We start from the raw sequence: 24,484 nt of genomic DNA, 5'->3' as shown, positions 1-24,484 counted from the left end.
TTCCACTATTCCCCATCCTGCTTTAATTTAGTGGTTACCACACAACAGATCACACCTTGAAGATATTCTGTATTTCATTAAAAGTTTCTAATTTATAAGAGCACTAAAGGCATTTATTAAGCATCAATTTATACAAATGTGTCATAATAATGAACACTAAACTAAGAAAATAAAATATTTTTAGTTCAATTGTGAGTTATATTTTCAATATAATACCTGTTTTAATTGGTTTGCTCAACAGAACAAAAATGTGATTGTACATAAAATTTTATTGGAATATACCTATTACATAAGTACAGCATATTTGCAAATACTGTCTACAAACTAGAGGAAGGAATGGGAAATAGAATGTCTGGTTAAAGTACTCATTTTTTTTTTTTACCATTATATTTCGGTTACATTAAAATGCACCATAAAAATATGTGTGTGTGTATGTATATATATATATAAATAAAGTAGAAAAATGAGATGCTACTTCATACCCATTAAAATCGCTATTTTAAAAGACAGATAATAAGAGTTGGCAAGGATGTGAAGAAATTAGAACCGCATACATTGCTGGTGGGAAAATAAAATGGTATAGTGTGTTGTATAACAATTTGGTAGTTGTTCAAAAAATTAAACAATTGCCATATGACCCAATAATTTAACTCATCTGAGAAGTGAATACATATGTCCACACCAAGACTTGTACGCTTAGAGGATTCACCAACTAGATGAAATGATAAATAAAATGTGGCACACACCCATACAATGGAACACTCTTTGGCAATAAAAAGGAATGAAGTACTGATACATTGTTCCCTCTGACCCCTACAACATGGATGAGCCTTAAAAATATGTTAAGTGGGAATCTTGTCAAATAAAGGCCATATATTCTATGGTTCCATGTATATGAAATTTCCAGAAAAGGTAAAACCATAGAGACCGAAAGTAAATTACTGGTTTCCTAGGGCTGGGAAAAATAGGCTATCCAGGGGAAAAATAACCTTTCATAATAGAATGGTCCTAGGAACAGAATGAGAAAGTAGTAGTACCTATTGACCCACAAGTGACCTTGAGGCACATTGAAGCTTACAGTATGTCTACCACCACCACAACAACCAAAAAGGGAGAAAAATTGGAAGCTATCTAATGATATACCTATTGGATGACTTTAATGTCAAAAAGAACACTAGACACTTGCTACTCAAAGTGTGACCCAGCAGCACTGGCATCACCTAGAAGCCTGTTAGAAATCCTGAATCTAAGGCCCCATCTCAGATCTACTTAGTCAGAATCTGCATTTTAACAAGTGATTCATGTGCACATTAAAGTTTGATTCATAAGTGATTTGTGTGCACATTAAAGTTTGAGAAGTACTAGTCCAGATGGAAGAAATTGGGGATGAAAGGAAAAGGCGAGGGAAGCAAGATAAACAATACAAATTGTGGATAATTTCACTCTTTCATTGAAGAACACCATCTTTACAAAATAGATTTCATCAGTATACAATGTTCTAGTGACCTCTTCTGGCTGATTCAAGATAGGCAATTATAAGCTAATGCATACTAGCTTCCTGTAGTGTCCTTGTGACACACTCCAAAGAATAAGCAATAAGAAACATTTAATTGAGAGCTATATCTAGTATTATATACAGTAATCACTTGTTACAGTTTTATATTTCATGGATTTGCATACACCAGGAATGAACTCATGTTCTTTGAGATGTTAATAATGCTTGCTTAATCAAAGTTACAAAATACTGCCTTTAAAGTACTAGATCTATTTCTTTTTTCTTTTATTAAAATAAATTCCTAAATTTTATTTATTTATTTTTAGAGAAGGGGAAGGGAAGCAGGGTGAGGGAAACATCAATGTGTGGTTGCCTCTCATGTGCCCCCAACTGTGGACCTGGCCTGCAACCCAGGTGTGTGCCCTCACTGGGAATCGAACCGGAGACCCTTTGGTTCACAGGCCAGCACTCAATTCACTGAGCCACACCAGTCAGGGCTATTTCTTTTCTTTTTAAATATTTTATTTATCTACTTTTAGAGAGAGGAGAAGTGAGGGAGAAAGAAAGGGAGAGAAATATCAATGTGTGAGAGACATATCTATAGGTTGCCTCTCACACACACTCAGCTGGGGACCTGGCCCACAATCCAGATATGTGACTTGACTGAGAATTGAACTAGTGACCTTTTGATTTTCAGGCCATCATTCAATCCACTGAGCCACACTAGAACTATGTCTTAATACTAGCATTAATAAACAAATTGTTGAAACTTCCAAGATGGAAGCATAGAGATGCTCTGCCTCTTCTCACAACTAAAAGAAGGGTTACAACCGCCTCAAAACATAGAACCACCAAAACTGTCAGAAATTGAACTGTATGGAAGTCTGACACCTAAGGATTCAGGAAGCATTTATCCAAACAGGTAAGGGGGTACCTGGGGCGGAAAAGCATGCGGTGTGGTGAAGGCAAGGAGGTAATGGCAAGGCAGTGGCTGCATCTGCCTGAACTAGTGGCACTGCATTTACATGTGGCATGTAAAAGCACCAACAGACACCTGGGGAGTGATCCCAGCCCCAGGCTAGAGCACAAAGCTCATGGTTCAAGCACCAGGAAAATAAAGTCTCATAGCTCTGGCTGTGAAAACCAGTGGGGCATGAGGTGGCAGAAGAAACTGCCAGTCTCTTAGGAAAGTCTGTTTAGAAGGCCCCCACAGTCTTAGAACATACACAAACCCACCCACTCTGGGAACCATCACCAGGGCAACAGCTAGAGGGGCACCAATTGCATAAGGGAAATTGGTGGTGACTGGAAAAGGAGCAAGTGGCGACCAAGCTGCCTTGTTCCCTCTGACCCCTCCCCAAATACAGCACCACAAAGTGTGAAATGGGTTGCCCTGCACTGACAAATACCTAAGGTGCTGCCCCTTACAACCTGACAGGTATGGTAGCTCTACCTACTACACAGAGGCAAACACAGGAAGACTGTCAAATTGAGGGGACAAATAAGTATGAACCAAATGAAAGAACAGATCAAAACTCCAGAAAAAAAAACTAAGTGGAAAGGAGATAGCCAACCTATCAGATGCAGAGTTCAAAACATTGGTGATAAGGATGTTCAAAGAAATGAATGAGTATGGAAATGTATTAGGGAAGAAATAAAGCCTAGACTAAGTAAAAAAAAAAAAAAAAAAAAAAAAAGTCACAGGAATCCAACAGTGAAGGGAAGGAAGCCAAGATTACAATCGACAATTTAGAACATAAGGAAGAAATAAACATTCAACAAGAACAAAACGAAGAAACAAGAATTTAAAAAAGACAAGGAGAGTTTAAGACAACTTTGGGACATCTCCAAAAGTGCCAACATCCGAATCATAGGGATGCCAGAAGAAGAAGAGCAAGAAATTGAAAACTTATCTGAAAAAATAATAGAGGAAAACTTCCTTAATTTGAAGGAAACAGACATACAAGTTCCGGAAACACAGAGTCCCAAGGCAAATTAGAACCAAAGAGGAGCACACCAAGACACATGGTAATTAAAATCCAAAGGCTAAATATAAAAAGAGAATCTTAAAGGCACCAAGAGAAAAGTAGAATGTTACCTTCAAAGAAGTTCCCATAAGACTATCAGCTGATTTCTCAAAAGAAACTTTTCAGTCAAGAAGAGACTGGCAAGAAGCATTTAAAGTGATGAAAAGCAAGGATCTACAATCAAGATTATTCTATCCAGCAAAGCTATAATTTAGAATGAAAGGGCAGATAAAGTGCTTCCCAGACAAGGTAAAGCTAAAGGAGTACATCATCACCCAGCCATTATTATATATGTTAAAGGGATTTATTTAAGAAAAAGAAGATCAAAACTATGAACATTAAAATGACAACAAACTCACAATTATCAACAACTGAATCTAAAAAATAGGTATGGGGATCATTTGGAGGGTTATGAGCTGGGAGGGGGAAGGGGGAGAAATGGGGAAATGGTGCAGGGACTAAGAAGCATAATTGGTAGGTACAAAATAGACAGGGGGAAGCTAAGAATATTATAGGAAAGGGTGAAGCTGAAGAACTTAAATGCACGACCCATGGACATGAACTAAGGGGGGTGGGATTGCTGGAGGGAAGGGGAGTACTGGGCAGAGGAGAGCAAAGGGGAAAAATTGGGACTACTGTAACAACATAATCAATAAAACATACTTAAAAACATAAAAAATAAAGAATAGTAAAGGAAATAGAAAGCCAAAGAACTTATATGCATAACCCATGGGCATGAACTAAGAGGGAGATTGTTGGAGTGAGAGGGGTACCAGGCAGAGGGGGGCAAAGGGTGAAAAATTGGGACAACTGTAGTATCATAATCAATAAAATATACTTAAAAAAAAAGAGTTGTTATTCACTACATGGCTCCAACATTTTAACAGGCAGTAAAAAGCAGTGGACTTAAGAATAAAGTTCTAGTTCTCATTATGTCACTAACTTACAGAACATCTTAAACAAGGTAAACAAACTTCATAAAGCAAGTCCATAAAAAGCATTCTATAATAATCTTTAGGACTGCTAGTTTCCAGCTATCAAGTTTACCTGCCCACAATAATTTAATGTTCCAAACCATTTTATTCTTCACTGACAATCATAATTTTGACCTTATGTGTATCACTGGCAATTGCAATCTTAAGAGTCGCAAGAAAATAATCTTACTTTTAACATAGGACACGCTCTTACCTTAGAAAAAAGATGTTCCCTATATTGTTGTTGAGTAACAAAATTTTTATAACACACCACACAAGCAAAGGAATTGATGAAAGGTCCATGTAGTGTAATTGTTGGGTCACATGGAGAGTGATCAAACCTACTTGGCAAAAGAGAGGTAACATTAGAAACGCCCATATTCTAGGGGAAGAACTATTTAGCTTCATTTGTTAAGCTAAACAAACACACACGTTCAAATCTTTACTTTTCTGCTGAAATATTAAATAATGTTCTGCATGTTCAGAAAATATCAAGTGATTTCCATAAGGCAAGCAATCCCTTCAGACAGTGACCAACAATTAGCTTAAGATTCATAAATGTACTCAAGATTGAATCAAATAGATTCAGGCATGCCTTGACAAATGGTAAACTTCCAGTTTGAAAACTACAGAGCATCAGCTTTTCTTCTTGACTTATTTACCATAAAGCTCACAAACAATTTAAAATGAACGACTGGAATAATAAGCTCATGTCAAAATTTCTGGCACGCCTGTTTCCTAAAAATGGCTTTTAATCCTTCTAATATTCATTTTAACTATATTAAAAATTTGTGTCATTTTAAATTGCCTCAAAGATTTTTAAAGTAGTTAAGATACGGTATGCTACCCACTTGTTTGTAGAATGCTAAAGCTCCCTCTAGAAACCTCTCTTGGTAAAAGTAAGGCATAAGTGGGGCGAGACATCTGGAGAAGATAATGACTTGGAGCTCCTCTCAATTCCCATGTTTAAAATGGTCAATATCAGAAAGTGATTGTGAAGATAAGAACATTTAATGTCTTGAATACTGCCTTTTTTGATATTTACTTTCTGATACTCTACTATTCAAAAATCCAGTATATAAGATGGGTTTCATAAATAGAATATTTATTGCTGATTTTGCTACATCTGATTTCCCTTTAGTATTTATTTTGCAATTCTGTATTGGCTTTATTTAGGCTACGTATCTTTAAGTGCTTTAGGTCTCTAAATTTGCATCTATGGAGTGGATTTCTCTAAAACCGATCCAACTGCACAGCAATGAAAAAGGTCTGTTTAGAATTTTATGAGAAATTTAGGAATAAATACATATTTAAAGGCTACATGCCTTTAAAAACGAAATTATAACTAGAAGAATCTGACTTCACCAAGCCTTCTAGGAAACCTAAGACATGTAATTGTACATATTTATAACAGCACAAAACAATCTGAATTTAGAATATAAAGCTATAATCACAATGACAGAGGCAATCATGATTTAATTTTATGAAGCCACTTTGTAACTCACTTGACCTTCAGTATCTAGTATTCTGAATGTCATGCTTACCTTTTCAAATGTCCTAAGAGAAGGTGCCCATTATCAAATTCCTTGTTACAGTGCATTATGGGACATGAAATTGGTTTCCCAGACACCCGCATTTGGCCTCCTCTTCGGAATGAACTTCTTGTTCCAGAATTAATTGTGCCTGTTTTGAGTCCTGCATCATTGGAATATAAAATCTTAAACTTCTATTTCAGATATTTGTCCTTTGGACTGGTAATCAACATTATGACAGAACATGAAAATTATGATATAGCATCAACCGGGTGCATCATAATTGTTTATAAACTTTCTTACAAATGATATAATAACCTAGCCCTGGCTGGTGTAGCGCAGTGGACTGAGTGGGAGCCTGTGAACTGAAAGGTCACTGATTCAGTTCCCTATGAGGGAACATGTCTGGGTTGCGGGCCAGGTCCCCAGCTGGGGCATTCGAGAAGCAACCCATAAATGTATCTCTCACAAATTGGTATTTCCCTCTCTCTCTTTCTTCCTTCCTTCCCCTCTCTCTAAAAATAAATAAAATCTTTAAATATATATATATATATTCATATATATATATATTCATATACATACACACACACACACACACATATATATATATAATAACCTAAAAGTAAATAGTTATTTTGACAAGAAAAGCAGTTAACATCTTCAAATAGTCTTCTCTTGAGGCAAAAAATCTGTTTCCTTAAAGTCATGAAATATCAAAGATCAAATGCATTAGAAAATCAATTGCTCTACAGAAACCTTACCTCCCTTCTTTTCATTTATAAAGGTTTACAAAGATCTTTTCTTCTACTTCTATTTTCTCTTTTAACTAGCTTAAATATATTATAAGGTGTAGCTATATAACAGAGGATCTAGGTTCTATGAAAATTATGTTAAACAATGTAATTGAGAGGATGGGGAGAAATACAAAGAACAAGGAGGCTCCAATCTGGACATCAAGTAATGCAGGTGTCAGCAATAACAAATTTATAGAACACAAAGCACAGATCTACTTGTCATTTCTCTTCTTTCTATTTATCATATTTTGTCTCTTCCTTTTCTCCTTTCAAAATGAATTAGAAAAAGTTTGGTTGGCCAAAAAGTCCATTTAGTTTTTTCCATAAAAACGACACATTTTTCATTTTCACCAATAACTTTACTGATTTGGATATTTTGAGTATGTTAGCTATCTCCTCTTATTGCCAGGGGTGCTGCTAAACATTTTCCAATGCATAAGACAGCCCCACAGCAAAGAATTATTTGGCCAAAAATGTTAATAGCCCCAGTCAGGGCACATGACTAGGTTGCACGTCAGGTCCCCAGTTGGGGGCGCGAGTGAGAGGCAACCACACAGTGATGTTTCTCTCCCTCTCTCTCTCCTTTCCCCTCTCTCTAAAAATAAACAAATTATTTTTTTAAAATGTCAATAGTACCAAGAAACTTTGCAAACCACTTTCTGACATTTTCGATCAGTCACAGCACCTTCTCCATGCACTGCACAGATCTTTTTTTTTGCATTTCAGTTCTGCTCTTACCTTCCTTGAAATAAGGCATAATACGCCAAAAATGTTGCATATCTCCTTACAACTTCAATATTAAAGTGGCTGCACAAAAATTCACCAATTTTGATGTTTGGTTTTTTTTTTTAATGTATGCTGATATGACAGCTGTCACGATACAACCTAACATTGTTTTGAATGAAGTTAAAGACAACTAAGCACTACTAGAGCCATCGTACAGAAAACCCTAAACGAACTTTTTGGTCAATCCAATAGTTTGCCCATCATTACCCTCTCTTTATTCCCTCTTCTCCTGGTCCATTCTTCATTCCCTTTCTTTTTTTATAATCTTGGTCTTAGTCGCACAACTCTTGTATAGTAATACCCTTGGCCAAATTTTGTTCTCATGGAACTTCCAATACATGGAAAATTTAGAATTATGTTGTATAAATAAAGAATTGTAAAACTGCCAGGAAGATTCTAATATAAAGATAGTTTGATTGTTGACTCTCTTTTATTATTGTTTCTTGTTGATTGTTAAAATTAAATGGTTGGAATATTTCATACAACAGAAAACTGGGATTTATCTTTATGAGAGTTTCTACAAAGCCCCTAAGCATTTAATTAGAGTAGAATACTATTTCTTTAACATCATTAGTTTTAAGATCCCCAAATGGTAATATATGCTTAAAGTTTCAGCTGCCTTTCTGCTGTTTTAGTCCTTCTGGACGGAATGACACATTTAAAAGCTGCCAAAATGCTTATAAATGTGTTCTGACAACAAACAATGAACAACACAGCATTAATCATATTTTAATCTTAAAGAGGCATAAAATGACAATACACCTTTTTATCTTCAATTTTATAAATACAATCAGAATTAGAACAATTTTTATTTATTGTCCATCCACATAGCAGATGTTACCCATTAAGACCTTTATCTGGCTGATAAAGAAAACAATCAATTGAAAGAAAATAAACTTTACCCACGGCAAAGCAAACACAGAGAGATTTAAATAGCTCTTTTCTTTAAATTGTAGAGAAAGTGTAGTTTTTCAAATGTATGTATACTGGCCCAACCGTAAAGGTCTATTAAAAGATATCAATAGATTTCTAAATACAGAGTAATTATAAACAAAGTACTTAAACTACTTCTAATTAAAAAAATAAATTATAACAGCTGGATATTTTGGAATAGATTGAATAAGTCCCTTAATGTTACTGAGAAGTAGAATCTCACTTTTTAAAATTAAAGAATACGATGGCTCTTCTCTGTTTTCCCCAGCTAACCACTTTTTCAAAGACCTCATTGCTCTCTAAAGCCCATTTATGAAAAATAAATACACGTACCAAATATAGCGCAATGCTAAAGCATCTGTCCTAGCGATAGATCCCAGACTTCAGTTTTATAGTGTTGCAGGGATCAAGCTAAATGATGAAATGGTAACATAAAAAGAGCATAACTAAAGACCTTAACTCCAGGCTCAAGCTTATTAGCCACTAATGAACCGGGTGTCACCTAAAAATATATAAAATGTCAAGTATTGGCCAAGAATCATAAAGACACAGCTAAATGACTCATTGTTCCCACATGGTCTGCTCAGGTAAATACACAAACAGATGCTCATAAATTCAATTTATAATGAATTAAAACATTCTAACAATCTGGAGGCCAGGGGGAAGGTCTAAAGGGGCATATTACCAGCCTAAAACCATTCTAGTCAGAACATGAAGTGTTAGATTCATATGAGATAAATGGTTTTTAGAAGAGATCTTAGAGGTGATAAAGGCTTGTAGTTACAGCCCATTTTCCTATCAAAATCACCTAGGAATCTTCTCAAAACTACAGATGCCCTAATTATCTCTGGAGGTGATGCCCAGGAATGTATTTAAAAGCTCCCAGGTAATTCTCCAGCAGCTATGGTGACCCACAGAGCCAGTCATTAACACCTACTGAGAAATGAATGCATGTATATCAAAAATGATTTTTTTAAAAATTATAAACTATAGCCTTAAAAGAATACTCCAAAAGGCAAAACCATTTACCATAATTTTTAAGTCTCATTTGCTAAAGTAGGTATGGAATGCAAACAACTCTTTCATATAGCTGAATGAAGGCATGCTTGGAACCCAGGTTCTAGGCTTGTTTTCTCTGTTCACATGCAAGTGTTTATAAAGACTTGTTTGGTATAATATTCAACTATTATTTATTGAGCATCTCTATGCTGAGCATTCTTTTTAGGCACTGACACTAAATAGGATTAATAAGCATCGGATTCCATCCCCACAGAGTGTATAGTGTGGTGGAAGAGACAGAACAGGCATGTAAATATATCAATCCAACATAATAGGGTTAAATCTATACTAGAAGTAAATAAAGCACCATGGGATCAAAGAAGGCTGAGCAACCAAACTTACGCAGAATAAACCTAGCAACCTATAGTTTTGAGTACTATCTGTGGAGCTAACCCCACAGGAAAGTAAGAAGAAAAAAAAAGAGGAAAAGGTATTTAAAAGGGAGATGGGTGAGGTAGAAATCTGCCAGGCACAAACAGATTACATGATAAAAAGGAAATAGAGTTTCTGGGTATGGTCAAGTGTCAAGATATCTACAAATTATTGCAATTATTTTATAAGTGGTAGTTTGACTCTGAAGCCCTCTGAAAACTAACTTCAGAAAAAGGTATCCATGTTCAAAGTTGAGAATTGTATGCATAGGTATTTCTAATGACTGAATTAAATCCACAGCTAAGGTTTCTGTGGATATCCCAAGCCTTTAAGGGCTTAGTGGGTCTTCTACAAGACAGACTAGAAAAGTTGCCATGATGGGGTAGTTGTACTAGCTCTTAAAAATTCCACCGAATTATCTAGTGTGGCAAAATGTTTCAGTGAAACTCTTCCAGGAATCTCAGATCTGCAAAGTAAAGAGGCTACCCAATGCTTTATATGAGCTTCCCACGTGGGCACTGATTTATAGAATATCTACATAGGTTATACTGATAAATAAGTAAACACTAACCCTTTAGATCTCAGCTTAAATTCCATTTCCTCAGAGAAGCCTTTCCTGACCTCACATACCTGTTATACTCCCTCTCATAGACATATGTACTATTTCATGTAATCACTATAAAATCACAAATGAGTAAGTGAGCAATACCTAATGAGCTCAAGGATGACCTATATTACTTACACTCAAAATATACTTTTGCCAAAGTAGGAAGGTAATTAATTGGTAAAGTAGGTCATTATTAAGAATCACTAAAATTAAAGTTCAATACTTTATATACTCATTAGCAACCAAACAAAATGAACATAATGTCTTAAAGCTTTAGAGTAGCTAGGTAACCTTAGCATTCCACTCAGATCTCTACAGAATACCTGGCATTTTTAGCCACTGGTCCACACACAGTCTCGCTGCTTCTGTATCAGAATGTCCTCGAATAAATTCCAATTCTTGTAACCCATGAGCATGCTGAAAATCAATTTTTTCCTAAAGATATTAAGGAAAAAAAATCAATGAACTATGATTATTAACCTGGTTTCCTTGAGAAAAAGACTGACATATCAGTGATTAGAAAGTACTGATTACCCTTTATCTCTGTAACTCTACATCTAGGTCCCAAAGAGATAAGTCAAAACAAAGGTTCATGCTCTAAGACGTTGATCCAATTCTATCTACATCTACACAAAGTTCACTACAATCTACATCTCCAACAATAGGGTACTCTGTTTAAGTAAATTATGGTAAGTACATTTCATTAAAGTCAGTAGAAACTCTAAACAAACTTTTTTAATGAAGTAGGGACATACTCTTGATATCAAGCAGGCCACCAAGAGGCCAAATATAAACAAAGATTATTTCAAGCTATATGCAACTATATCTGCAGTGGGGGGGAGAAAGATTAAAAATGAATGTATTAAATTTAGTGGCTATCTCCAGGCTTGAAGATATGAATGAGTAGTTTCATTTTTAAACTTTGATATATTTTTCCCAATTTTCCATATACAGGGTGAGCAAAAATAAGTTTACAGTTGTTTATATGGACAATAATACAATAACTGATAAATAACAATACAAGAATAAACTGTGTTTCATGTACTCAGAACTGTAAACCAACCTTTGCCCTACCCTGTATAGTCTGAAGTCACAGAAGCCTATTAAATATTTGTTCAGTGAATAGTATTACTTTGAGCAGACACTTATTAGTACTTAATATGTGCTAATATAAAGCATTTATTGCCACTTAGATCAAGGGTTGAAAAATGTACCCATAAAGGGCCAGGTAGCAAATATTTTAGGCTTTGTAGCCTGTGCAGTCTATTGCAACTACTCAACTCTGCCACTGTGGTATGAAAGCAGTCACAGACAGTATGTAAACAAATGGGCACAGCTACATTCCAATAAAACTTTATTTACAAAAACAGGCAGCAGGCCAGGGCCAACCACTACAGTAAATGCTTTACACTGTTAAGTTTCTAAATCTTTCCAGTTATATTATTTATAAATCTATTTGCATATTCTCTAATCATGCTGTATCTAACAATTAACATTAACCATTTACCATGTGACCAGAACTGTTGTAAAAGGATTTTAGATTTAATTCTCACAATAACTCTGTGCAATAGGTACTATTGTTGTTTCCATTTATAATGGGAAACAAGTACAGAAAAGTCAAATAGCCCATGGATAAATAAAAATGCCAGGATTTAAACTCCCGCAATCTGATTCTAGGATCCATGTCCTTAAACAGTATATCATACTATGTTTCAAAAAGCCTATGTTCTTAAAAAGAAATGACAAATTCACAAACATCAGATTTACAATACTCATGAGTCAGAATAATGAGTGACCTAGTTAGCACTATAACAGGATCTTCTGTCAGGAAGAGTAAGTAGAAGGAGAGGGAGATTCAAAATTTGAATCTGTAAAAAATCTTCTTACAACATTGTTCAAAGTACAGACCTAGAAGATGACTTCTCAAAAATATTAATATGCATTATATACATAAAATATTCTCTGTAATCAACCTAAGTATAGAAGCATTGGGTTTTAAAGTAAAGTTTAAAAGGTTCATTTAGTGCAGGACTTCCAAAGCCTTAAAGTACTAATGTGCCTGTGATTTTCCATCCAAGAGTATGCAGTATCCCAACTTAATAAATCACCTATTACTTTTTTTTTTTTTTAATGTATCCTATAGGATCAGTGTTCTGAATAACATGCTATGGGAAACAAAGGTAGTTTACCCAAAGATTTTTCTTATTTATAAGATTAAACCATTTATCAATGTTCCTTACAAAAATCTATCAATAAAAACTCCTAAATTAAATTACCACATTGAGATTAAATATTACTAACGCCAGCTAGTAGCCTACTTATTTTAAACAATTGCAATAACTTTAGAAAAAAACTGTTTTTTAAAAATGTATTCTGTCACTTCTCACAATAGAATTTTAACTCTATGGCCAAACATAGTCGATGATCAAAGAAAACATTTGCTGGCTAAAATCTCCAAATGAGCCACCTTTTTTTCTATATCACAAAGCTACTTCCACAAACTTTAGGGTTACATCACTTCGTGCAAGTCATCTTATCTCCCGAAATACCAATAAGCAAAGCTGGTAGCTGGTTAATGAGTCAGCACAGCACATTATCTCTGAAAGTGATTTACCCAGTAAAGATTTTAATGATTTTTTTTTCTATAAAACCACTCCATTATAAAAGATGGACAATCCTCTTTAATAGTGAGACACCAACCATTCACAAAGGCCCAGAATAGTTGAAAGACATTTTCTACTACTATTTTTAGTTATCTATCATTAGAATTATTTATTTTTATTTTTTGTAATGTAGGCCACAAAATAGTAGTGAACTATATGTTTGATGATACAGCCCACTGTGGAGTGTGGTCTCCTTTATTCTCCCAAATAGCCCAAGTGGGTAAAGGTTATTAAAAAACCTTCCCCTAAGAAACTTTTGGTATCATTAGAATTCTTTAAACAATTTATTTTTATTTCAGTTTCATTATCTTCCTTTCGGGGTAGTTTTTGTTTTTTGTCATTTTGTTTTAAAAAACAGCTTATCATAAAGGGCACCAAATAGGAACAACAACCAAAAAAGTCATGAATGGTTAGCAAACAATGAGCTAAAGCACCTGTGTGAGTCGGTTTCTCTCTTAGAAAAGATAAATTTATTCTTTACAATTGGTTAAACAAGAATTTCAAAAAACTCTTCAATGCTAAGGTGAAGTCTTGAATTCAACAAATGAACATTTATGTAGATGGAGGCTAAAACCACCTTTGAGAAAAACTTTCGTTGTTACAGTGACTGTAAGGTTCTGAACTCATCATGAAGTGTTACTATCTCTGTCCATTAACACTGCCTGGAAAAGAAGCTAGCTAGCATCACTGAGGAAATCTGCAGAAAGGGAGGGCAGCTTGCAAACCACTCCTCCTTCAAGAAGATTCTCCCTGTGACCCATAAACAACACACTTAACAAAGTTTTTTTTTGGGGGGGGGGGGAATCTCCCTTAAAAATGAATAGTGATTCTGCCAGAAAAAGTAATTGTTTTTAAAATACCTTTATGTCTTGAGCATTTTAAACATACAACTAGAGTACTATGGTCTAATTTAATTGGTACTGCATAATAAAGTCCACAAACCAACCTAGTTTTAAAGATTAATTTATTCCACATCAAATTAGGAGACACTAAAACAGGCTATAGAAATATGTGTATACATGCCTTTATAATAACCAATGAATAAATAATCAAGGAATCAAAAACAGATGTAAAAATTATAAAGTCACAGTGCTTATTTCAAGCTGGGAGATCATCTTCAACTCTGTTCCTTTACAGATTGAAGCCCAAAGTCTATAAAAGCTAAGTGACCTGCTAAAATCCAAATAGCTGCTGGAAGAGCCGTGATTTCAATTTCCATTTTCAAAATCCTACTATGAAGCTTCCTTTTACCCAACTCATTAACATTCTACTCCTAATAGACACACTGAGGGAATTCTTTAAGTAATTTCATTTGGGACTTTCTAAAGTAAGTCAAGGAAAAGATTTATAACACATGAGTTTCTAAATTAGCCTTCATTTTCCACATAGTTCTATAACCCTGATTCAAGTTTCTTCCTTTTAGTAACTGATTTAATCTGAAAGGACAGGCTGAAGTTTGAGAAACTGACCTTTCTCTATTTAGTAGAAAATTTACAAAGCCGATAAACAATTTTCACTCTTGCGATAAAGTAACCATAAACCGTCTAATTGCTCATTTGCTTTGAGTAATCCAATGGTTTTTAATTCCCAAACATAAAGTCCACTCAAGTAATTCACTTTTCCTTTTTTTACTATACAGTATACATTTTTTTTATCAGAATCCAAACTAAAAACAGAAATGTAAAAAGCTATTATGAATCACTACTAAATTGATCTAGAATCCTTGCTGAAGATGGACTCAATAATGCATTTTTTATTACAAATTTCTCCTTAACAACTTTATTATAAACAATTCTATAATTTGGTAAAACACCAATTAAAATAGCCACATACCCTAAATGCTCTATTCTTCTCTTCTTTCTGCTGTTTTTCCACTTCAACATGGTGGGCTAGACGAGCCAGAGTTAAAGCAACTTTATCCTTCTGATGGTCAATATGGTCTTTATGCTTAACATTACCCTATAATTGAAAACACAATTTTCATTCCTTTTAATAAACAAAATTAGCTTTGGGAAAACATACATCCATTTACCAAAAATTATTGTATTAAAGAACTACTTACCCTTAACATCATCAAATTTCTAAGAAACTATATTGTGTATTTATATTTTATGTGGTATTTTCTAGGCCAGCCAAATCATTCACCAGCACCATTATTTTCAAAGTTAGATAAACTAGCTGCTAGGACATTTATCATCTTTATTTACTATATAATCATCAGGATATTGAATAGTTTGGCATTGCTTTGCACTGAGTCTATAAAATAAGGTAATGCCATCAAGCCATTAATCCAGTCTAAAAGTACAAACATCCTTAGCTTTGTTTTTTTCGCAATGCCAGGGCAGAATTTACCTAAGAGAGAAACTACTGATTTTAAAAAGCAAATCTAACTTCCAGTTCCTGGTCCAACATATAAGTGACTTAAAAGTTGTGACTCCATCCTAACAATGAGCAAAAAGCTAAACAAACTGATAAGTGAACACGTCTTTTTAGATTCATGAAAGTCAGGTCAGAGTATCAACTGATGCCCCAAAATGAGAGAGACGGGGAGTGGGGGGGCGGCGGCGGGGGGGGGGGGGCAGATACAAAGAATCACTACTTAGTGGAAACCCATGAGTTGAAACAGCAGCAGAAAGCAGTACTGAGTAGGAAAACCTGAACTATAACTGATGAATTGCTTGCTCAGTGTGGACAAGTCTAAGTTAAAAACTCCAGGGGGGCCCAGTGTCTGCATCAATTTACATTCCCACCAACAGTGCATGAGGGTTCCCTTTTCTCCACATCTTAACACTTCTTGTCTTCTTAACAGGCATTCTAACAGATGCAAGGTGGTATCTTATTCTAGTTTTGATGTGCATTTCCCTGATTATTATAGTGATGTTGAACATCCTTCCATGTGCCTGTGACTATCTGTACACCTTCTTTGGAAAAAAATGTCTATTTATATTTTCTGTCCATTTTTAATCAAATTGTCTTTTTGCTTAGTTCTTTATATATTTTGGATATTAACCCCTTATTGAATATATAATTTGCAAATACTTTTCTCCCATTCAGTACACTGCCTTTTCATTTTGATGGTTTCCTTTACTGTGCAGCTTTTTAGTTTGATATAGTCCCACTTATTATTATTTTATTTTATTATTATTTTTTTTTTGCTTTTGTTGCCTTTGCTTTTGGAGATCCAAAAGTTCAATGACAAGACTGATGTCAAGGGGTTTACTGCCCGCTTCTAGTTTTAGTTTCAGATCTTACATTCAAGCCTTTAACCCATTTTGAGTTAATTTTTGTGTATGGTGTAAGATAGTGGTCTAGCTTCATTCTTTTACATGTGGCTGTCACCACCACTTATTGATGAGACTGTCTTCGGTTTACAAGTATTTCTGGGCTATTTGGTTCCACTGACCTATGTATCAGTTTTTATGCCAAAACCATACAATTTTTATTATCGTGACTTTGTAATATAGTTGGAAATCAGTAAGTGTGCTACCTCCAACTTAGTTGTTTCTCAAGATTGCTTTGGCTACTCAAGGTATTTTTTGTGGTTCCATACAAATTTTAGATTTGTTCTAGTTCTGTGAAAAAAGCTGTTTGAATTTTCATAGGGATTGCACTAGATCTGCAGATTGCATTGGGTAGTAGGAACATTTTAACAATACTAATTCTTCGCACCTATAAGCACAAAATTATCTGCCCACTGATTTGTGCCCTCTTCAATTTCTATCAACAATGTCTGTTCTCAGTGTACAAGTCTTTCATCTCCTTGATCAAATTTATACCTAGGTATTTTATTCCTTTAGATACAATTATGAGATTTTCTTAATTTTTTTCTGATAGTTCATTATTAGTGCATAAAATTACTGTATAATGACTTGTTATCCTGCAACTTAATAAATTCATCTGTTAGTCCTAACATTTTTGTTGGAATCTTTATGGTTTTCATATCCAGGTGTTCCTTGATTTATGATGGGTCTATGTCCAAATAAAATCACCTTAAGTTGATAATATTTAAGTCAAAAATGCATTTAATACACCTAGCCTATGGAACATCATAGCTTAGCCAGGCCAGTTTCTATTGAATGCAAATCATTTACATACCATTCTAAAGTAAAAAAACTGTAAGTCACATCATCTTAAGTCAAGGACCATCTATATAGTATCAATCATCTGCAAACAGTGAGTTTTACTTCTTCCTTTCCGATCTCCAATTAGATGCCTTTTTTGTTTTTTCCTGGCCTAAATGCTCTGGCTAGGACTTCCAAAACCTATGTTGAATAAAAGTTGCGAGTGGACATCCTTGTACTGTTCCTAATCTTAGAGGAAAATCTTTCAACTTTTCATTGTTGATTATGTTATCTAGAGATTTGTCATATATAGCCTTTATTATGTTGAGGTATATTCCCTCTATATCCCCTTTCTTCAGGGTATTTTGTTTTTGTTTTCATGTTTTTACCATAAATGGATGTTTAATTTTGTCAAAAGCCTTTTCTATTTCTATTGTGAAGACCACATGCTTTTACCCTACATTTAGGTAATGTGGTGTATTATGTGGATTGATTTGCAAATATTGAGCCATCCTTGCAAACCTGGAATAAATCCCACTTGTTAATGGTGTATGATCCTTTTAAACTATTGTGGAATTCAGTTTGGTAATATTTTGGTGAGAATTTCTGCATCCAAATTTTCTCAAATATTAAATGCAGGCATCTTTCACTTTACTTTTCACTCATCTGCTCCCCCAAAAGCGGAGCCTCTAAGTCACTTCTTACTGCCATAACTAGCTAAACCACTTTTCTAGAAATATTTGCCAAGATCAAGTCAAAGGAAATGGAGAATAAAAGTAGCAATTGCTTTCATAAAGCGATTTCTAGAAACCCAGTACTGAAAAGCAGGACTTTGCAGGAGAAATGATCATTTTACAAGAGCTTATAGGAGTGTGTCATTTTGTGGCTTTTTTATACTAGGCAAATTGTACTTTTAAATCATTATTACTAATCTCTAAAAAGTACTTCAGTTCTTAACAAAAATGATCAAATTAAGCATTTTCTACAATATTACATTTTTAATGAAAATATGAATAGTCACTGGACCTGTGAAACAGAATAATTCTGCTCCATGTACCACACAGGGTGATATAATCCATGAGAAAGCACTCTGTAAAAGTAGTTATTATCCAGAGAAGTGAAGACAACAACCCAGGTCCCTATCTGACTCACCAAGGCACTCTTTGGCTACTAACAAAGCCAGTAATAAAACCAGATGAAATTTGTAGGAGAAAGGGGGTGGGTGAAGAAAAGGGAGAGGGAATATAGATAGAACAGTCCAAGGCAGAGTTTTATTTACTGTTGTTCTCTTTCTGAATGGGAGCTGGCACTGATTAGAGGCACCAGTTGGAGGATGACCATTCCCTCCTACCTCTTTATCTTCTATGTAAGGGATCCAAAGTTCGAAGAAGCTCAAAGGGGCAACCACTTGCAAATGTGGCATAAATTAACTTGGCAAATCATAGTATCCACCTGACTAGTGCAGTTGGTTTGAACAGAATTCCTAAAACTGCATTATTTCATACAAAGTCAAGTTTCAAAGGCTGATTATTGCCTGTCCTAAAGCTCTGGTCCACAGTTAGGTCTGAAGTTTGCACCTCCAGAAATGCTGTTTACCAGAAGCTGCTTCTACCCAACTTATAACTCAAACCGCATCCCAATAACATTTTGGAAAGCAACAATTTTTCTCAAGAATTTTATATTCAAATACAGATAGAGAAGAAATAAACACAGCAAAGCAGTACAATATTTATTTACCATCTCCAGCAGCAAAGCTTTGGAACCAGGAAACAACCCTTTTGTACAAAGCAATCTCTTTCCCACCCCCAACTGGTTACTGTTTACAAATACAAAGTACACAGAACTGCTTAATATGAACAAATTTTAAAACATACATACAGATATGCCCCATTCTATAATTTAGTTAAGAAGGCTAGTACCATAAAGCCTGTTAAACAAGATTCTTCCTGTATTGTCTTTTGGGTAAACTGCCAATATCTTGTCTATGTATAAAAATTCCCTTCTAGAAAGAATGACTTTGATTATCCTTCAGTATAGGACGAAATAAATAAATAAATGTAACCTTGGAATTTCAAGGAATTTATAAATATCTCTGAATATAAAGCAAAGCAAAGCAAAGGAGAGTTACAATTTTTTAATTCTGAATGCCACTGCTCTATCTCTGGCACAGGAAACAAATGGATGAATTATGCAGAGAGAAAAGACAAACAGGATGTTGGCAGAATATGATTTGGGTGCTGCTGGAGATACCACTGGCACAAAGTTCACTGGTCTTCTTCAACAAAATACCTCCAAACTCCAATGAAGCAACATTTTTAGAAATATCTTTCTTTTCCCAAAGTCCACCCACAATTTATCTGTAAGCCAACAGATAGGGAAATTACCCACATTTAGCTACACTGAGGACACACTGCCAATAGGTGGTCCTGAAGTATGCAACCATACCCCCATAATGGGATGTCACATTCCACTTCAGTGACATTATCCTGTTCACCTTCAAAGTTATTCTCCACCAGTGCCTCAGTTCTATTTCAATGCTAGAGCTGTCCCTGGGCAGGAGGCGCACTGACTGAGAGCTCTCTTTTGGCTAAGTTTAGGGAAGAAAATAATTGCTCTAGATGTCTATAGTGGACTAGGGTACAAACCTACCTCTAGACAGACTATTTCTATAACCTTACAAGTAAAGGCTACACAAACAGTACACTTTGAATAGTATGAACCAATGTTTTCATGGGTAAGTATCTTTCTTCAGCTTAATCTCCTCCAATTACAGTCTCATAAGGGCTGTTTCTCACAATTCTGAAACCAGAAACACAATGTTCCCCATGCCCTTGCACACACCGATACCTTCACTGAATGCCTGGCTCCTATTTATCCACTAGTCCAACTCTTAGCTGATCATGTTCCAAACCTTGGCTCAATCAAGAATTTGGTAAAAAAAACCTTCCTTGACTCCTCTACATGGACCCTTCTTCTGTCCCAACTTCATCACAGGCATTCCTTTAAACATGATAATTACATTGTATTGGTATTTCTTTCTCAATATAATATACCATCTCTTAATTCCCAGTATCCTGAGAACTTCTTCAGTACCTACCTGCACGTGGCAAGGATTAAAAAAGAGGTTTGACAAATGAAAAGATTATTCCCAGCAATGACACAAAATGACAAAATACCATCCATCAAAAATTGTATACACATACCTATATATCCTAGCTTTTCATTCTTTTTTCTTATTGTTTATTATAAACATTTCTTAGCTTGCACAACTACGAAAGGAAGGAAATCAATATTGGGCTTTCAAGTTTTCAAAGAACTAGGCATTGCTTCATTTGAGAGTAGGAAAGCAGAGGCTAATACTCAAAGCAAGGTGTTTGGAATTCAAATACCATGTGCTCTCCATCATTCCACCATCCTCCATTAAGCCAATATCTTCAAGATACCAGTAAAAAAAAAAATAATAATTCTTAAAGTGTATATCTCAAACAAAACGGGTGTATAACAAACAAAAAACATAGAAGAAAAAAAAACAAAACAAGCAATAAGAACCATGACTAAAACAGTTGGTGCTAAAAACAAATGGAATGCAAATAAGCAACATATGAAAGAGAAGCCAATGACTATGCATCAAGAATAATCTTAGTCCAGCATAATAAAACCTCAACAGGAAAACTGAGATGTTAGGGTTTTTGATCCAACAAATGAAATAACCAGGAACTAGTTTATGTAAGACATCAAGTACTAAGAGGTGAGAGTATAGACATAAACACAAAGCTTAGTATATATAAAAGATTAGTATATGTATATCATGGAAGACAAAGATTAATATATGTCAAATTAGCTTATCAGAGGTTAAGACCTGAGTGGGACCCTGAAAAACACATGGAGGCAGCCTACTACAATGTTGACTTGAGAGTGTGAAGGAACAGAATCTATATTCAAAGCTCAATTCCACCATTTGAGCAAGCTGCTTATTGGCAAAATTCACTTCCTCATCTGCAAAATAAGGGTAAATTTCTGTCTCGCAATTAGCACAGGGCCTAGTAAAAATAAGCTCTATGAATGAACCTTCTCTCCTCTACTTCCTTGCCAGGCAAGAAGATGACAGTTAGACCTAAGGCTATCAAGGTACTTCCAAGATCTGTCAAAATGTATTCCTGCCAAAAGTAAAAGAAGTTAGGTGCTGTTACAAGCTATTAAACAAAGACCAACATGCATGCAACTCTGTACTAAGATTGTAAATGAGACTAATTACAAATTAACTATCAATATATTCTACCCAGGACAGAAAAGAATGGGTTGCACACCAAACAGCAAGAAGCTTAATGTACATAAATCTTTAAAAAAACAGAACTCAAAATCTGAAACTGGTGACTCACTGTTGCTTCACTAATTAAAAGCAGTATAGATAAGAGACCACAAACCTGGTAGTTATTTTATCACATTACTACATTATAATTCAAGGTACTGTGAAACACAGCCATCATAGATAAAAATGGGAGTTAACAAGAGGTCTAATTGTAGCCCTTAAAATTGAACGCTGTGACAGAACCACTCTTATGGGTTATGGAAAAAAAAAACAGAAAGCTTATGATAGCTCCTGGGGAAAAACAGCATATGAAAGTTAGTCTTATAAAGGGATAACTAACAGATTCATAATAACACAAAGTATTTAAGGTCAAAGGAGAATTTTCATAACTATCATCAGATACAAAACATTCACTTTCACCCTCAACCAAGGAATATATTCAGGAATATTTGAAAACTCAGTATCACTTGTGAGAGCTCCAAAGTTCTAAAAGTACAGACAACCTGAGAACTCTTGTTGAATGGTTAACAAGGCATCAGAAAATCTAACAGACTATTTGAAATGCACAGTAACTTAACAAAACCAGTAAAGTCCTTAAAACCTACAGAAAACTTGGCTAACTTTAAGATACAGTATATCTCAGAGCTATACTATAAATTCATGGTGAAAAGTCTAAAATCTTTATACAGAGAAAAGATGCAATTGACCATAAACTGTATGTGTGAAGAGTATGTAGAAATGAGAAAATAGTGCTACCGTTAAACAAGAAAGCATTAAAAACTGATGAAAGTTCAATACCTAAGGAATAGTTTGAGACTGGACTGGCTACATTTTTTTAAAGGACATTTTAAGAGAAAACTAGAAAATCTCCTACAATAATGCTGAAGACACTGTACTTAAATATACAAATACAAAGCCACATCAAAAGCTTGGCTAGTTTTTACTGATAGAATGGAAAATATAATCTACATCAAAGGGATTAAAGGAAGCTCAGACATCCTCCTAGAAAGAGGTATTATAAAAAGAGGAAGAAAAAACAACACAAAGGATAAACTAATATGCTAACATCAAAAGGACGGGGCAGACTGGGATTACCTCCACATATATCCAACTGGAAGCAAACATAATTTCCAGTAATAAGATACCTCAATGATATCAAACACTACTATAAAAAAATTCTCATTATATAAAGTCAAGCAAATGAAAAGACAAAGTAGTACAAAAATATCATCCCATTAATCAATAAGAGAAAAAAGACTTACTAAAACAATATTCTCATCATTCACCCAGGAAGGGAAATTCCATAAAAGGACATTTTAATGGCTTACAAAACTTGCTCTATCTCAAAAAATTACTAAAAGATTTTCATTCAACGCAGTGATCATCATCAGTTTACTGATAACTTCCATCTGTGTATTTTCTTAAGTGAAAAATGAACTGGTTTGTTTCTGATTCCACTAAGAAAAACTATATAGAATGGATCTGGCTAACAGAATGACATACATAAGATGCAAACAGTTATGACAATTAATTAGACTAGCCACTAACATTAAGTAAAAAATGGTAAATTCCAAAAGATGAGGGAACCTAAACAGTGTAAGTCACACAAAATACGCCTCACATTTAAAAAATAATTTAGTTATTGCAATCTTTATAACTTTTTACAAAGACCTGATCCATAAATTCTAATCTTCATTAGCATCTCAATTAATTAATTATATCCTCAAGAATACTAATGTGGCATTTCACTCTATGTCCAATTTTAAAGCCAGAAGGGATTCTGGACTATGTCTATTCCAGTAGTAACTGAGAGGTTATACTGAATGTATTGGGACTTTAGGGACATTATCAATCAGGTCACTCAGGAATCATTCAGTAAATTATCAGTACTGTATTAATGTAATATACTAAGTAGTATCCAAGTAGCCTGAAAGAGTTTATGCTCCCCTCACATGCTGTTTTGAGGGCTAAATAATGGAATTACACTGATAAAGAAGCTGTCACAGTCTTAAAAAAATAGAAAGATAGTGTCAGCAAATTTACTGCTTTTTCCTAATGTCCTTGTTTCTCCTTACCAGCTAAGCACATCCACTTACCAAATATAAGTTGTGCTTTTATGGCTGGATATGAGACAAATGACTCAGCCAGAAGCCTAGAATCTACAGATAGAAAACAAAGCTGCCTCAATGCCCCCCAAATTGAGCCAATCATTATTATTACTAAAATGTACTACTGTGAAGTTAATTAAATAAAGGAAGGGCATACTCTACAACCTCCTGAAATGGATCAACAGTGTTATAAAAAAACCAAACATTCAGAAGGAGAGTACATTTAGATAGTGCAATTAATTGTATAATGAATAAACTACAATATTAAAAATCACTGTACAAAATTCACATATCACCAGCAACATATGCAAGACATCAAAATGTTAACTTTTAAACAAGAGTGTGAAATTTAAAAAGGCACTTCATATAACAATTAATGAAAACAGTGTTTCTCTCTACACAGTAACTATAAGAAATCATATTGTCTCCACATACATTTTAGGTCGTTAAGAAATAACACTTTGAAGAAAAAGGATCATTAGACATCCCTTTTAAGAATACAAAATCATTAAACTTGCAATTATTCCAAGGCCTCCTAGAAAACCTGTAAGTATTTAAACATAAGAGGTTGGCCTAATGGAGAATTTTGTCACAGGCTCTGCACATAGCAGGCACAATATGAAAACTTATCTAATTGCGACTTCCATAAGTTATCAGGGTTTCTCCCTAGACAAAGTCCTAATTTTTCGTTTTATAACACCATTATTGTTAAAGTATGCCAGAGAAAATTTTTTAAATAAAAAACAACAGGTTGAGATAATGTT

The 24,484-nt window shown here is 34.6% G+C and overlaps 1 protein-coding gene and 1 non-coding gene across 2 annotated transcripts in view; both read right to left on the bottom strand.

Moving 5' to 3' along the window:
- Nucleotides 1-24,484, bottom strand: part of ZNF451 (zinc finger protein 451) — a 68,795-nt gene that overhangs the window by 28,908 nt on the left and 15,403 nt on the right. Inside the window, exons 4-7 of the mRNA XM_090282627.1 lie at nt 15,076-15,201; nt 10,903-11,014; nt 6,041-6,191; nt 4,711-4,837 (exon numbers count right to left, since the gene is read on the bottom strand). Of these exons, the coding sequence (XP_090138753.1) occupies nt 4,711-4,837; nt 6,041-6,191; nt 10,903-11,014; nt 15,076-15,201 (516 nt within the window). The remainder of the gene's footprint in view (nt 1-4,710; nt 4,838-6,040; nt 6,192-10,902; nt 11,015-15,075; nt 15,202-24,484) is intronic.
- Nucleotides 13,369-13,505, bottom strand: LOC150007214 (small nucleolar RNA SNORA4). Its single transcript, XR_016512168.1, has one exon. It is a non-coding gene; the product is annotated as a small nucleolar RNA SNORA4 (small nucleolar RNA).

This window comes from Furipterus horrens, unplaced genomic scaffold (genome assembly GCF_987537825.1).
Source record: "Furipterus horrens unplaced genomic scaffold, mFurHor1.1.pri manual_scaffold_6, whole genome shotgun sequence".
NCBI lineage: Eukaryota > Metazoa > Chordata > Mammalia > Chiroptera > Furipteridae > Furipterus > Furipterus horrens.
The sequence above is the reverse complement of the archived record's forward strand: the minus strand, read 5'-3'. Positions and strand labels throughout refer to the sequence as shown.